This window comes from Acanthisitta chloris, unplaced genomic scaffold, assembly GCF_000695815.1.
Source record: "Acanthisitta chloris isolate BGI_N310 unplaced genomic scaffold, ASM69581v1 scaffold32655, whole genome shotgun sequence".
NCBI classification, from domain to species: Eukaryota; Metazoa; Chordata; class Aves; order Passeriformes; family Acanthisittidae; genus Acanthisitta; species Acanthisitta chloris.
The window spans coordinates 24,651-41,245 of NW_008674213.1; the positions used below are offsets into that span (position 1 = coordinate 24,651).

The window sequence follows — 16,595 nt, forward strand, 5'->3', positions numbered from 1 at the left end:
AAAATTTGAAGAGACATTTTTGTATCAAGAAGTTCACAACCTTTCTAGGAGACAATGAGCAGTGGAAGACCAAAATGAGGCAAAAAATTGCAAGGTGAGCACTAGTCAGGTTGCACAGGGCAAAGCATTTGGTAATATTATGATCAATTATAATGAAATAGGAAGACAAAACTACAAAGGCCTCTGAGAAGCCAGGAAATGTCATTAGGGTGGAAGACAGCAAGGAGGTGAGCAGCAAGCAAGAAAAAAAATCAGATTTCTAAATATAAACCTGATCCAGGTCCCTCATTCCAGCTCTGGTCATTTTTTTTTTTGCCCTTTAGACTTCTCAAAAAGCTGACACTGTGCTCTCACTTGAACAACCCCAAATCATTCCTCCTAATGGCACCTGTATTCAGATTTATATTCTGTGGAGCTGGAGCAAAAAGAGAGTTGCAATAGGCACCCTGCGGCACACCGACCACCACGGCTCAGTGTGTGCATGGTGCCAGGAAAAACCCAGCAGGTGCAGGAGAGTTCCCTGAGTTATTTCCTATTCTCTGTCTAGCAATAAAGACACAGCTACACCGGGTGGTAACTCTTAGCAGATGGTGACTTTTTAAAGTTGATTGCTGTATAAATGATACTTTCTGAGTTTGTTCCTTTTAATTCAGATTCTCAATAGTGTGCTCAAATGTCAGAGAGCATCATATTTCTATCTTTTATTTCCTTTGTGAGCAGAAATCTTCTTTAAGAAGTCTAGGAATTACAGCTTGGGAGAGAAGATAGACTCTCTCGATAAAAGTGATCTACTTTACAAATGTTACGGAATACAATAAAAACAGGAGATGCAAAAAAACCCCACTGGCTTTGTTCTCAGTGGAGAGTTTGAATTTCTATTGCCCTTTTTAAAGAGACATTTTGTCTGCACTGTAGTGTTTTACTGGATCTGGGAGGTCCATTAGCAGCACAAAGACAGGGTTTTTTCTGCTGCCAGCACAGGGAGAGTGGGGAGCAGGGGTGGAAGACATCTAATTAATCTACTACTGCGGATAAATAAAAATAACACGACAGCTGAATGAGGACCTTATTTTACCCCCAGCTGCCTTGCAGCCCCAAGCTAGGGTGGCCATGTGCCAGACCCTGGTGGCATGCAGGGTTTTGGGAGCTGCACATGACCCACAAGCCACAGGCTTTAAGGCTGCAGTTTTGCATAGAACAGTCTGAGAGAGATCAGAGTCAATGAACTTTGGCTCTGGCTGCAAATCTGATGCTGTGCAACAGCTCCCGACCACAAGAGGGCTGTTATGTTGCTCTGAGATACCTACCACCTACGGCCAGAGGGTTTACCTGCTTGCCCAGATTTCTTTACTCACCTGAGCAAAGTGTCATTTCACCATGTTGCCAAGGAGTAGGGCGTGTACCTGGAAGCTGCAACTAGAAGGCTTTTCTGGTTTTCTGCAAAGTCTGTGTATTGACGTCTTTTTAACAGTGTTGTAGCTGCAGTCTGTATCTCCCACACATACCTTTGTAGAAAGGGAATTCAAACCAACACGGGCTACTTGCCCAAAGCTTAGGAGGTTGCAGTGCCCTCCTCCAAAAGAGCAGTCCCTAAGAGGGCGATGGGTCAGCTCTAAGGACTTCCCACTACATCATCCACCAAATCACAAAAGGTACATCTGACAATACCTATAATGTATTTTACTGCAATTTCCTGCCTCTGCTGCCAGCACCAGGTGCCTGCAGCCCACTCACAACCCCATCACATACACCAGACCTGGCCCCCACAGACTTTTCCTTAGGGAGGCACAAAGGACCAAATTAACCCCCAAAGTTCTGTTTGACAGCCTGTCAGTGTGGTGGGATACTCAAGTCATCCCAGCAATAAATTCTGTGGAGCTAGGAGAGCAGCCAAAGGCCCAGACAGTGTCTGCCCCCCCAAAATGCATCTCCACCTGCAGTCTCACGCACTCGATGTCACCTTGTTTCCCACTGCTGTTCCCCACATGAGGTGGCCTGTAATGACTCACTCTGCCTAATTATAGCAAATAGCAGGCAGTTTGGAGCACTCAGATGATGCATCCCCATGGTCCTGCTCTGCCGAAACCAATCAGCAAATGTGGCCAGCCCAGTGCCCAGGACTGTCGTAAGCTCCTTTGAATATTCGCTTTTCAATGACACAGACATATCAGAACTGGCCACAAATAAACTCACCCCCACTGACCCAGCACCAAGGACCATCACCTCGTGATGTGAGTACTCTGGGAAAAAATGGAGGTGACAAATAGAAGAAGCACCTGTGTGATTTGTACTGCTGTGAACCCCTCACCACTGTGGGACAGCCCCTGTGTCCCCAGTGTGGGGCAGATGTACCAAAATAGGTGCCATCATGGCAAACCAAGGAGATTCACAGGGTTCTGGTACAGTCACTCATCTGCCCTCTGCACTTCACCTCCCCTCAAAGACTGTGTCTCAGCCCATTTATTTATTGCACCTCATTGGCAAAAAAGGAAAGACGTCCCCTGGCCAGAGGGAAATGTCCCAATTAAAGAGCAAACGATGCAGTAAAACAGCAGAGCATTCTTGAGAGCAGCGGTAAAAACGGCCACCTCTTGTCCTCAATTTATGCTGCTCCCATCACCCTGGGCATTATATTTGTGCTGACAAGGATCAGTTTAACCCCTGCCTGCAATCTAATAAAAAGCTGGCATGGTGCAAGCATGCATAATCTTTCTTCAGTGTCCTAGGAATGGGTGCAATAAAAAACTGCTGCTGCTGCTGCTTGATGGCCACAGCCACTGCCTGGAATGAATAACTCCCTGCCTGATGACAGCAGTGGGAAGTGTTTCAGACCAGAGGTTTTTTGGACCCTCATGCCTTTATAGAACCTTATAATCATAGGGGTGTTTAGGTTGGAAAAAGACTCTTAGATCATCAAGTCCAGCTGTTCCCCCAGCACTGCCCAGTCCACCACTAAACCATGTCCCCAAAAGCCACATCTACATGTCTTTTAAATCCCTCTAAGGATGGTCACCCAACCACTTCCCTGGGCAGCCTGTTCCAGTGCTTGACAGCCCTTTTGGTGAAGAAATTGTTCCTAATATCCAATCTAAAATTCCCCTGGTGCAGCTTGAGGCCATTTCCTCTCATCCTATTGCTTGTTACTTGGAAGAAGAAATCAACCCCTACCTGGCTATAACCTCCTTTCAGGTAGTTGTTCTGTCTGGGTTGAGCAGTAAGTTCCCCCTGAGTCTCTTTTTCTCCAGACTGAGCTCCCCCCAGCTGCAGCTTAACATTCCAGCACTTGTGTGAGCAGAGTATGTGGCTGGTGGCCATCACCCACCATCCCTCAGGATATACTAGGGCAAAGCAAAAGGAAAAGTCCCAAAGGCCCTGCTGTCAGTAAACCACAGGATCTCTCTCCTCTCACCGTTAATTGACCGAAGCAGCGTTGCAGAGCTGGCATTACGCTCTGCTACCCTTTGTAATGAAATCACTGCCTGTGCGTAAGAAACAAATTTAATGATATGATACTAATAGGGTTAGAAATTTCCCATGCAAATATTTATAATTTATATCTACATTCGGTTATTTTTAATACTGCTTGCAGTCTGTTACAAGAAAAAGCTGAGGTCTACCAGCTTCTCTCATAGATCTTGTCTGGGGAGGGTGCAGGTTTTACCCAGCTGGAGACAGAGGGTTCCCAACACGATTTCACTGGAAGTGCAAATTAGCTTGTGGAAATCATGTCCTGGCCTGCAACTGTGTTTTGAAAAAGAGACAATGCTTAAACGCCAGCACTGTTTGCATGGACCAAATAGCAACAGGAGATGAGCAGAGAGTCTTGGTACTGCCCAGGGCCCTTCCCACAGGCATCACCCACACAGAGAGCCAGAGCTGCCAGTGGCCTCTGCAGTGACCCAGGGTGAAACGAGCTGTGGCCCAGGGGTCAGCACCAGGCACCCACCTGCATCTTGAGGCAGCTGGCAGCAAAAGGAGCTAAAGGGTTGCAAAACCAGGGGGAATTGGGACTGGGGAGGAAAGGGGCATTTTGTTGTACAGATAGGGAGGGATTTGTGTTGAATGTCCTTTTTCTCAGCAGTAAAAAAGTCTCTTAAAGGAAGGGCAGTGACTGGGAACCTGCAGGGTTGAAAGAGAAGCTAATTCCCTCGGACAGGCATAATTGTGGCAATTCAGAATGCTAAAACTGTGAAATTAGGAATAATCAATGGCTGTTTATGATCTGTGTCTATACTGTGAATTCAGCTAATACGGAGTAATTACACCGCGCTAATTCCTGGTATTTGTCATCGTTCAGTTGCAGAGGAGTCCTGCAAAACAATAAAAGCAGATTGGCTGCACTGGGCCTGCAGACCGGGGGCTTAGCACTTAGCACGAGCTAATTTCTCTTTTAATGGCAAAAGCGGTTATGATTTCCCTTCTTTGTTTTTCTCCCCCAGCAGCTGAGCCGGCGGCAGTGGCTGTGGGCTGGGCTCGGCAGGATGCGCTGCACAACAGCACCCCCAATAGCCAGCACTGCTGTGCTGCCGGGGAGACCCACCGCACAGCAGCTCCAGCCTCTGGTCACACTGCTTCCTCACCTTTTTTGTCCAATATTGTGATATCATCCCTCCTTTCTAACTTTGCACAATTCTTTTCCCAGCCACAAGGTAACTCTGCCAGAGTCTCACCCGGATGCTCAGTCACCTGTGAAACCTATGGGATGTGTGATCAGTTTGCTGGCATGAGTCACTCTTTGGTCAATGAAATAGTGCTGCTTATTGACCTCTGCAAAAGTGGGAGAGGAGAGGTGAGTACCAGAACAGGATAGTTTATTGGTGGGTAAATAATTCCCAACAGTGTGGCACAGGTAGGAGGTGTGGGCTGTGGGGAAAACCCTCACCCTCATCCACCTCTCACACATGGTGTGCAGGAGGTGCAGGTGGTGTTCAACACTAGATAAATGAGGAAGTTATAGGCTGTTTGCTTTTGAAGGTGCTACATTTGGAAACTGCAGTATGGGGCTTAGCTCGGCACGAGCAATCTGAAAACACACCCATGGCACTTGCCAGGACAAAGTTTGCAAAGTGGCAGTGGCCAAACACTTCCTACAAGAATTTGTCATTGAGGACATCCCTGAAGAGCAGCGTGTCCCTGAGCACTGCAGAGCCCCATGGACAAGGGATCTTTGGGGAGAGCCTCCTCCCAGTGCTGAGCTTTCATGGGAAAGAGCTGATGGGACGGATAGTTCTACAGCCACTGGGGCTTTTTTGGCAGAAGCCACCAGCACTCCAACACTTTGCACCACAGATTATTTATTCCTTAGCCTGGCAGCTTTTTGATATCCTACCTACTACTTTTTTCGTCATTTCTCTTTCTCTGTATCATGCAGAGCCCCCAGCAGGAGCCTGTGGATGGGTCTGATGTAAATCCATTGCACTGCACCAGTTAATTATTTGCTGAGGGGAGATCAAGCTGGTGCCCCATTAACAGCACTTGGCACATTCAGTAACATTAGGTGTGATTTAAAAACCTCTTTCTGCTGTATGCCACAGTGGATGGGCAAAACTTGGGCTACTACAGGAAGCAGAGGTGGGACACAAGGGCTCCCCACGCCAGCACCAACACTTGGGCTGTGCCACATCCCACCAAGAAAGCACAGAGCTCCCCATCCTTTCCTGTGGTTTCAGGGAAACATCTTGGATGAAATATACAGTTCCAGAGAGCAAGAAAAACATTTCATGCAAGATTTCTTCGTTGGGATGACGAGGCTCCTGGCCCTGCTGATGGGTTTTGCTCATTTCCTCTGCAAGCAGCAGCAATGCCTTCATCTCCATAGAGGACTCAGAGGCCTCAGGTCCCTTGAAGCAGAAGAAATTCACCACGTAACAGGTCTCCCCCAGGGCACCACAATCCCTGCACTGTGGGTCAGCTCCTGCACGGGTGGGAAACAGGGGATGGAGCAGGGACGAGTGCTGCAGCACATCACAGCTTGGGGCACTTTGTTATTGAGTTGAGCTGGTTATTGCCAGCAGCTAAACAAACTAATAGGAAGGATATTTCCCTGGAGAGGGACAAGGTTTTTGATTTAGACTGTGCTGTTTAAACCCAGACTCTCACCGCAGCTAAAATTTCCTTCCGAGGGCAATAATTATCCCAATGCAGAGCTCAGCCATGTGTTTGCTTTTCTGCTCTCTGTCTGGAAGAGTTTGGTTTAGGGGCTGTGATTTCCCACGGTGTTCAGCACCCCCTGCATCCCTTGCCCAGCACTGGGGACCAGAGCTGAGGGGGAAGCAAAGAAAAGCTCAGTGCACAGGTTTATGCAGAGATCACCCTCAGGTATTAAACTACTTGCCAGGGAGCCACGCTGATCCCACAGGAGCTCTGCTCCATCCCCTCTGCAAGCTGCAGTCCCAAAGGCAACGCTGTCACTGCCAGCCCTGCAACTCCTCCACTGGTTGTTGGGTGAAAATTGCTTTAAAAGCTCCAAGATAAGCCATTTGGTTCTTCTGAGTGAAGGGAATGGAAAAGAAAAAGGAAAGAAGGAATGGGAACACTTTTGTTCATGGCTGTGAGGTAAATGAGGTTCAGCTTTGGAAAATGTATAGGGCTCCTAATGCTAACTGCAGAGCCAGAGTCTCCAAGGTGTGATTTCTTCCTTCAGAACCATAATAAAACAATAAATGATTAAAAAGAAAACAGCGTAACTCTATATCTATAGTTAACTCAGGACTCCTTTGGAGTTCAGGACTGGTGCTGAATAAATATATGCTTATTTGTAAAAGGAACCTCCAAGCTTCTGCAAGTGAAGGGCAGCAAAGCAACACTCAGGGCCAGTCCACAGGTATACAGCACAGCCAGGGGGAAAACCTGACAGATCATATTATTCTGGATTTGCCCCAGATTGGGGAACACCAGCCTTGGCTTCATGTCCACCCATTCCCATTGCTGCACCCTCCATCAGCCACACTGCCCAATGTGCTAGTTTGGTGCAGGAGCAGAGAGTCAGGCTGGTGCCCACCGTGGGAGAGGTTTGCCTCTTCTGATGTGCCAAAAAAAGCGAGTGCCGAAGTGGATAAAACCTCCAAAGGAAATACATGAGCTCATGACCACAGGAATGAGTTTTCTCCCTCTCATGGGGCAGCAGCTCCCAACCACTGCCAGCCACTGTGCCCGTGGGCCAGCACGCTGGGGAGCCCAGCCCCGTGCTGGGCTGTGAGATAAGGCTTGGGGAGGTGCCATGAGTCACAGAGGGCTGGGCAGGCTGGGCAGCTGCACCACCACATGCTGAGGACATGGTGCCCCAGCTCCACAGGGTGCCCCAGCACCCACACAGCCCACGGAGAGAGACAACGCAGCCAGGACACTGAGCGGTATGTAGGCTTGTCCCCTCCCTGACTGAGGCTTCCAGAGCATGACTGAGATAATGCATTTCTGCAGCACTTTTCTTTTGGCTTGCTGGCAGGTTAGAGGGTTACATGGGGAAGGTTTTAGTTGTTCCTCCTACTTGTAGGCTGGAGGTGAAGGGGAAACCTCACACACTGGCATCTTTTCTGTGAGGTGCAGCTGTGCTGGTTTCATGGACCAAAGTAATAAACTGCCTGTGTTAATAGGGATGTGATGTGGTGAAATCAGCTGTGGGATGTGAGGTCCAGGTCAAAGCCCTTTATCCATCATGGCTATGAATGAATTTGCAGGGCATTCACAGTGAAAAGTGTGAGGCTTGTCCAAATCAAGCTGCTGAAAGAAATGGTGTAGGGACTAGGTCTTGCTGCCCACACAGCACCAGAAAGGAGGGAAATATTTTATTTTAAAAAACTGATGGTATCATTTGGAATTTGGAGAAACCAGACTAGATGGAAAGGGAGGAAGACACAATGTACCAAGTGCTTTCTGGTAGAAAGCAGCAAACATTGGTCAACACTCTGGATAACTCTTGGCTTGTGCTGGTGGCAGTTTCACCATAAGATGCCCTCTCCAGACATGTGGTGGGTGCAGCAGCTGGCCAAGCATTTTTATGAGCAGAGAAATTTATAAGCCCTCTGAAAAACAGCACCCTCCCATTGAGTAATTCAACAAAGCTCAGTCAGGCTGATTCCTTCTGAGCCTGAAAATGGCACTGTAGCATCCTCCTTTCTCCTGCAGTGTGGTGGGACAAACCCTGAACACAGGGTGGATGTGCACCCACCCCTCACCAGTCCTTCTCTGCAGCCCTGCATTCAGTTTTGCAGGAAAACTCTGACTTTTGGAGGGGTGACTCAGTGAGTGTGGGCATGGGTGACATCTGGCAGTCACCCTCTTTGGAGTTGCATCCCCACACCAAAACAATCTCCTTCACAGTCAGGGACCTGCTGTGAGTGAGAGGGACATGTGGGGCTCAAAAGCAGAAAAGAAAAAGAAAAAGGCAGATGTTTGTGGAAAAGAGAAGTAAAGTTTTCCTGTCGGACTGGGAGGGAACAGGAATATTCACCTGCTACATCCTGGAAAACCTCCCTGGGAGGGCAGGGTTGTGTCTGGGATTTTTCTTGGCAGCAATAACTCATGCTGCTGAGCGGCACTTCAGTCAGAGCAGGCTTGGGTGGAACCTTTGTCTTACAACACCATGGACCTCTTCAGCAATATTTGTCCAAGAACTTCTTTGTTCCTGGAATGTTTTTAAGCAAATAAGCTTTAGGTTTATTAGACAAATAACTATTTAACACCTACCATAGTTCTTTCCTTTCTCCTGCCAGCAGGTCTCCCTGGCAGATGCCAGAGCACAGGTGCCTTTTATGACATAAACCAAGGAAGCAAAAAAAGAAAAAATAATCAATGCAAACAATTAAAAAACAATATAATAGAAATCCCAGGACAGGGCTAACCTCTTGCTGTGCAATCAAGTTCCAGGATTTGCACCACCCAGGGACTTCACCCAGTAAATTTTATCTGGGATTAAGGTGAAGATAAATAGCCCAAATAAATATATGAGTTCCCTAAAGCAGAGGCATTTATTGGTTTATTTTTGCATTTCTCTTCCTCTGCAATGAAGTCAATATGTACATAGAAAACTCACAAATTTGGTGAAGCAGAGAACTAGGCAATGGGCCCCAGTGAGGCCAATGTTCACTGCAGTGGTGGGGACCAAACAGGGAGGGGTTTGCAAATCCAGTGGAGTTTTGCTCCATAAGCTGTGTCCAAATCACACCCCAAGTGTGAATCCTCACCAGATCCAGGCTTGCTTCATGGCATTTTCAGGGAAGTCAGCAAGCTCCCAAAGCAAACCTATAACAATTTTGAAGGCTTTTTGACTTGCCAAGGGGGACTTTAAGGACTGCCTCCATTTTCTGACCCCATCACCATATCAAGCGCTGGGATGGGGAGCCAGGACTGGGACGGGGAGCCAGGACTGGGACAGGGTCCCATGTTTAAAGAGCAAATCTTTATGCTGAAAGAAGCAAAAGGAGAGAGCCTGGTGCTGCCTCTCCAGCTCCAGCCACAGACAGTATTTGTCCTCCAAAACCTTTAAACTGGCCTTCTTCAGGTCTGTGTCTCTTCTCCCAGCTCACTGAAATGGGCTTGTTCATCCCTGCTGCGACACAAGTTTAAAATCCCTTTCAGAGATACTGTGCTGGGGGCTGAGATGAACTAGAACAAGGTGGTGTGGAGAAGGGCTGTGGACATCACAGACCCCCTGCCACCTCCTGCAGGGACAGATTCCTGCTCTTGGCCACCTTCCTTGGGAGGAATAGCTGCAGAGTGAAGGGAGATGCTGCTGGGAAGCCAGTGTGCTTAGGGGATACACTATCAAAAACACATTGTTGTGATACAAAAGGGTACATAATATCTTCCAAGGCTTCCTTTAAAATGCAGATAAGCCATTAGGCCACTCTTCCATGGGAAGATGCTAGCTCCCTGCTTGCCATGTCATTGACCGTGGCCTTGGTGCAGCGACCTGCCTTGGACCCTGGGCAAGATGGACCTGCATCCCCCCTCAGTGCCCTGATAAGATTCCCCTTGGCTGCCCCTACACCCAGGGGTAGGTTGCAGTATCACTTGGGCTTTTAGGCAGCCCTGCAGTGATGTTTCAGCAGCCTGGAGCCCTGCACTGCTCATCATGAGACCCTTCCCTGTGCCCACATCTGCTGTGAGACTGCAGCCCTGGGAGGGAATCCAGGGCAGGGCTGGGCAGGAGGCACAGCTATTCTCTCCTTCCTCATGACGCAGCAGCCTGAAATCAATATTCAGCCCAGCCCTGCTACAACTTGTTGCTCCTTATTTACCCTTCAAACAGGAAAAGCAACTCTTAGCACAGCTCTTTTACAAGTTTTCTGTCAAATGTCACTAAAGAGCTGGCTCATTAACTTTGAGCACCCTTCTCACAAGTGACAATTTGCCTTAGGACTTCAGGGTGGTTTCCAGGACTGACATTCACCAGACTGCAACCCAGAATTTCAAAGGTAGGAGTGGGTCCCCAGCCCCAGGGATCCTGGTGTGGGGGGTGGCAGGTGCCTGTCCCATCGGTCAGGGTGGCAGCAGGAGGGAGAGTGGCACATGTGCTCAATCAGGTAGGAAATAGTTCATGCTCCAAGTTACAACCACACCCCATACACATGGGTGAAGATGCTGCAGGATTTAGCCAGGTGGAAATCATTCTGGGTTTAAGTCAGGTGTCCACAAACCTGGCTGCTCTGCCCAGAACAGTGGTGTTGCCCTTCTTCCTTTTCCCTTTGGGCTTTAAGGAGGATAAGCTTACTCCCACAGATTCAGCTGACTGGGCATGGCCAAACCACAGCTTGTCCTCAGAACACATTTTGTAGTCCCTAATATTTGAAACCTGCTTCCCATTACCCCAGCAGGAAATGCAGCAAAGCCATGACTGAAAATATCCACCTCATCACTATCAGCAGAATAGAAAAGACTGAGCCTTTACCAAGAAAAGGATATGAAACAGGAGTGCACAGGGCAGCAGACAGACACAGGGTGTCTGAGGTTCTGAGGCCTCAGAATGAAGCACTCAATCTGCTCCAATGTACAGAGCCAGGACTTTATCAGGGAGGGGAACCAAGCACCTGTGCCTGATAGGAATTTGTATATCTTTGACGACTTCCTAGCTTTGCAAATATGACTAAACATAGCAATTATCTTTTCATCTAGTAGCTGCCTGGCTTTGGTGGGTTACAGGTATGCTGTATGGCATTGTCTTCTTTCCTCAGGGTGACTTGTGACTGTGTTGGCCACCCCTCAACTCTCTCTCCCCAACACCATGCGGATGACAAGTAAGGAGTGAGACGTATTTACTTTTCTCTGTCCATTTTTCTACAGTCCTTTATGCCTCCTTCTCATTTACATGATGCCTTCCAAGCCCAGCCACCCTGACCTTCCCTGCCAGGGACATGGGAAAGGGCCTTTGTATAAGCATCAGGTTTTTACAAGTTTTGTGTAGATTTCAGCCTGTTGTATTTTTCCCAGTGAAACCTTCTGTGACTGGGAAGAGATGGCTATTGAGACATTCCTGGTTCCATAAGAGCCATTCAGCTGCAATAAAAGTACATTTTTCTACTCTCTTTCCATGCAGTACTGGAACGTTTTGCTCTGATGAGCACTGCTATAGCCAAATGCCAATCACATTTGTATCAGCAGCTGCTCGGCTGTAGCTAGTGACTAATTGGGGGATAGCAGCCTTCCCAGCACTGGGAACATAAGACATATTTGGATTTACATAACTTTCTAAGTAATTACTAGATTTACTTTAATGTAGAGAGAAATATGAATAGTGCCTCCCAGTAGAAGGGTAATGCTTATCTGAGCATCACCACATGCTCTAGAGATATTAATTAAGAGATCAGGATCCATTTAGAGGGTGAAGAAATGTTAGCTGCCTTCCCACACCATGCAAAGCACTGGCTGTCACCCTGTGCCTGGTAACCTTGGGATGCACAGAAAAAGTGCCCAAGAAACCAGAGGGATGCTCAGGTCTCTGACCCATGCTGCAGCTGCTGCTCTCACCTGGCTTCTCTCCCACACCTCACAGGTGTGATCCGGTACGTGGTGCTGCTCATCACGCTGCTGGGCACATGGTTCATCATGCAGACATACTTCCACCACAGCTGGAAAGCCATCAGCCTGCGGAGCTGGCTCGGTGAGACACCAACGGGGCTCCAGCTGGATCCAGAGGGAGGGTGTGGGAAGTTCCATTGTGAGCCAGCCCCTAGAGCTGGATATAGTTGCCTTGAACATTTGCAGTTGCAGTCCCTGGCCAAGGCTATAGCCACCAGCTCTGACCATCAGGGCAGGGAGGGGACAGTGTGGTGGGAAGATGCACTGGGCCAGGTGTCTTCAGGGGTGCCTACAGCCGTGGGAAGCTGTTTTGGAAAGCTGGTGCCTGAATGGCTGCTCCTGGCTTGGGGAAGAGCCAGCAGCTCTCCAGGGTGTCTAATCCTCTTGCTTGATACCCACAGGTGCCACGAACAAGCCCAGCAGTGAGTACCACTCTCAACGTCATTTTCATCACACAACACCGCTCTGGGGCTGAGGGGGATGGTGGAAGCATGATAGATGCCCTCAAGAGCCAAGGCAAAAACCTCACCCTCCCAGACACAGAGGGATTTTGCTATTGCACACAGCAGTGGGGTCTTTGGCAGGCTCTGCAATCAGGTGAACATTCACCTGATCCCTCTGCCCCAGCAGAAACACCTCCAAGCCACAGCAGGAAGGTCATGGGCCACTGCCAGGCAGGTCCTTGTCCCAGCCAAGAATGGGGAAGCTCCAGGCAGAAAAGCCCTGAGGGGCTGGCCTAGAACACACGTCAGCTCCTCATGCTCCCAGCACACACCCCTATGGCATCAGCCATGCCATCCTGCTGCTCACACCCAGAGCAGCACCTGGCAGCACCAGCTCATACCTCCCACCCCAATCCTTGGCACCAGAAACCTCAAACAAAAAGCTGGTCCCAGCCCCAGGACAAGCCTCCTTCATGCAAGAAGCTGGTCCAGGTATAACCACCTTAGTGGGCCACTGTGGCCCAGTGCCAGCCCTGCTCAAGGACATAGCCAGTGTCCCCCCATGGGGCCAATCCCATGGCTGGCACTCTGCTCCTTCCCTGCAGGTGAGAAGCAGCTCCGGCACAAGTGTGGGAACCAGAAGAGCTGCCCCCAGAATCATTTTGCTTTCAAGATCATCAGTGGTGCTGCAAACGTCGTGGGACCCTCCATCTGCTTCGAAGACTTGATGTAAGAATGTGGTGGGGACAGGGCAGCCAGGACTGGCCTGGCCTTGAATAGGGCGAGTTTGGCCTCTGCTGAGCACATCAATGGCCATCACGGTGTGTTTGTGGTTTAAAAAAATTGTAAATAGATTTCTTTGCTACCACTTCTGGGGATATTTTGCTATCTGCTGTCACTTTGCCCCATCAGTTTCACTGGCACCAGCATTTCCAGCACATCCCTGCACTCACTGGTGCTCTCTGCTTTCCTTTACAGCCTCATGAGCAGCGTGAAAAACAACATCGGCAGAGGCCTGAACATTGCACTAGTGAATGGTAAGTCAGGCAGGCACTAACTCCCCTCTTCCCATGCCCAGGGATCCTTCCTCCCCCAGAACGGAACAGGCCACTGGGGACCCCGTTGATGGCACCACGGCTGAGCCAAAAGCACATCTCTCTGGTGTTGCATGGGGTGCACAGCCACAGTTCTGGTTACAAACACTGCCAGTGAGATGGGAGTGAACCCACCTGGGTCATGCACAACAGTTCCACAAACTCCTCCAAGCAACACGGTTGTCATCACAGCAGATTCAACACCCTGAGGGAAGAGCAAAGCACTTTGCAGCAGGAACCCCAGGATCATGGCCCGGCAAAGCCTAGAGCCATCCCAGTGCAAACTCACTGTGCTCTGTTTTCAATTTTCACCTTTCAGGAACAACTGGGCAGCTCCTGAAAACTGATGCATTTGACATGTACTCTGGAGGTAAGCACGGTGGCTCTGATGCTTGGTGGTTCACAGACAGGGCTCACAGTGGCACTGCTGGCTACTTAGGCTGCTCCTCTGTCATATATTTAATGATAAAATTAGTGGACTTTGACCAGAAGTGCCAGCCTGGGTAAAAGCCCAGCTTTCCCTGAAGCCATCAAGTCTGGGGTCCTCACAACGCATCCGCATCTGAGATTGGCTTCTCACTCCTTTTAAGTATGTATAGTAGCCTGAAAACCATAATTCCACTAACCTGAATAAGAGAGACCTGAGAAAGGCACTTTCTGAGATCAGGTAGTTACACTAATCCTGATATTTTGCAATTTGCAACTCAGTTTTTGAATGCTTATGGTGGCTGAGCAGCAGCTTGTCTCCCTGCCTTTAACAGGAGGATAAATGAGGGAGCTCAGGGCACAGCAGGGAAACACAGCCCCAGTTCCAGCCCCAGCAAGGCTGGGCACACGGAGCAGAGCCTGGTGGCAGCAAAGACCCTGTCCCTGCACCTGCCAGCTTCAAATAATCATCCTAAGAGCAAGCAGGTGCCCTGAGCTGGGGCAGCACCCACTCGCAGTCTGGCTGACACTACCATGCAGGATGCTGTAAATTCCAGAGCTGTCACCAAACCTCCCCAGAGTTCTGGCAGGACTCATCCAAAACCACAAGCTAAAACAGCCCCTATAGTGCTATTGATTTACCCTTTGATGTTCGAGATTTCCCCAGGGATCAATCCCCCTTTATGGTCCTTGGTTTTGCAACCTATTCTTGGTAACTTTGGAGTTTTGAAAAAAATCACCAATGTAATGAGATTTCAGCTGAGTTGCTCGGTGGGAGAGGCACTGGGAAGAAGAAGGCAGTCAGCTCCTGTGCCACTAGATGGGGCATTGGATTCAAGCATCCCACGAATGCGGGATGAGGCATAATTCCTTCAATACAGCCAGAGGCACGATCGCAGGGCAAGCAGCACTGCGGCCAGGCAGGTTCATTGCTAGTGTTGGGAAGTAAATTCACTGAACTAGAGTTCGCAGTTGGAGAGCAAAGTTTAGGAGCAATTTTCCCCCTGCAGTTGTACTGACGAGGACACCAGTCCTGGGCACTGCAGGAGAGCCTAAGTGGGAATACAGGATGGGGAATGCAGCCCATACTTCCCCAAGCCCATGGCCTCAAATCCTGGCGAGCATCAGCAGAGTCAGGGTATTTCCCACCTACCCAGGGGAGGCTCCCCCAGCTGCCCCACAGCAGTCCCTAGTAAATCTGTTTCTCTCTCTAATGCTTCTCTCTCCCAGACATTAGCAAGCTGGAAACCTTCCTCCAAGGGATTGAGCATGGCACCCTCGTGCTGATAGCCAGCTACGATGATCCTGCCACAAAGTGAGTTTGCCCTTGGAAGCAACACCTGGCTTCCCAAAAACCCACAGCTGGGGCAGCTGGACATGCTGCTGCCAACAGCAGAGGGGAAGGAGGGGACACTCACCTGGCACCACACTAACAAATTCTTACCCTCTTTCAGGATGAATGACAAAGTACGGGCACATTTTGTGTCACTGGGCAGCAGCCAGGTGAGCAGTCTGGGCTTTCGGGACAACTGGGTCTTCTTGGGAGCAAAAGGGCTGAAGAACAAGAGTCCCTTTGAAAAGGTATGTGGCCCTCCCCTGCCACCAACTCTGGAGTCTCCAGAGCAGCTGCTATTCACTGCATCTCCCAAGCTACAGCTCACCTGACCTGTCTGCAGAGGAAATGGGCCAGTGGTGTCATTACCCACATCAGGCCAAGCTGTAACTTTTGCCACATTGCAAACTTGCAGTGTGCCACCAACCTCCTCATTCATTTTTTCTCTCAAGACTTCTCTGCAGCACATCAAAAATGACCAGGAGACTAATAAATATGATGGCTGGCCTGAGCTGCTGGAGATGGAGGGCTGTGCCCCCAGGAAGATGGATTAGCATCAAGCTCCAGCCTGCCACAGCCTCCAGCAGTCACACAGGGACCCAAGCCCCATCCTGGGGACCCCAGACTCTCCACTGCCTGGTCACACCCCCCAGGAACGGCTGCCTGCTCCCAGGAACTGGCTGTTTCACAGCAAGGACTGTGCAGGGCTTGGAAAAGAGCTGCACAAGCACCTGAAGAGCCTGAGCACACCCCTGAACAGGTTTCAGCCAAGGTGTCCTCATCTATGGGTTGGTTTTGAGTATTTTATTTTTCTGTCTTTTAACTAAAAACATTGTAGAAGGTTTTTAAATTTCTTAAATGAGATTTCTAATTATGAACCACTACCTTCTCACTTCCATTTTTAAGCAGAATCCATGCTTTCCCCCACAGGCACAGCATGCCATGTCCTCTGCCACCAGTCGAGCATCACCATCACCCACAGCCCTGCACACAGGTGCTCCCCCTCCCTACATGGCACAGGGTAAAGTCATTTCTCAGGATGATCCGACCTCAGTGGTTTCCCTCTGGAGCTCTTGCCCCATGGTCTCCTACAGCCACACTAGGGCCAGAAATCCACAGGGTTAGCAGGCAGCAATATTGGTTACTATTTGCAGACCAAAGCATTTTCCCCACCTGATTGCATCTTTCCTGTGTTAAATCGAAGCTAAATCCTGTGACATATCAAAGGTTAGGATAATGCCAGGGATGTGCCAACCTGACTTTTGCCCTCAGGGAGAGATGGAT

At 49.3% G+C, this 16,595-nt stretch overlaps 1 protein-coding gene across 1 annotated transcript; it reads left to right on the forward strand.

The window, feature by feature from the left end:
• Positions 1 to 11,989: 11,989 nt before the first annotated feature.
• FAM3D (family with sequence similarity 3, member D) lies at positions 11,990 to 15,865 on the forward strand (the record flags this gene model as incomplete). The annotated part of the gene is made up of 8 exons (XM_009075243.1): positions 11,990 to 12,097; positions 12,417 to 12,437; positions 13,064 to 13,187; positions 13,437 to 13,495; positions 13,872 to 13,922; positions 15,209 to 15,293; positions 15,433 to 15,559; positions 15,776 to 15,865. Coding segments are annotated over 8 exons (665 nt in total), but the record flags the coding sequence as incomplete, so codon positions are not given.
• Between the last annotated feature and the right edge of the window lie 730 nt (positions 15,866 to 16,595).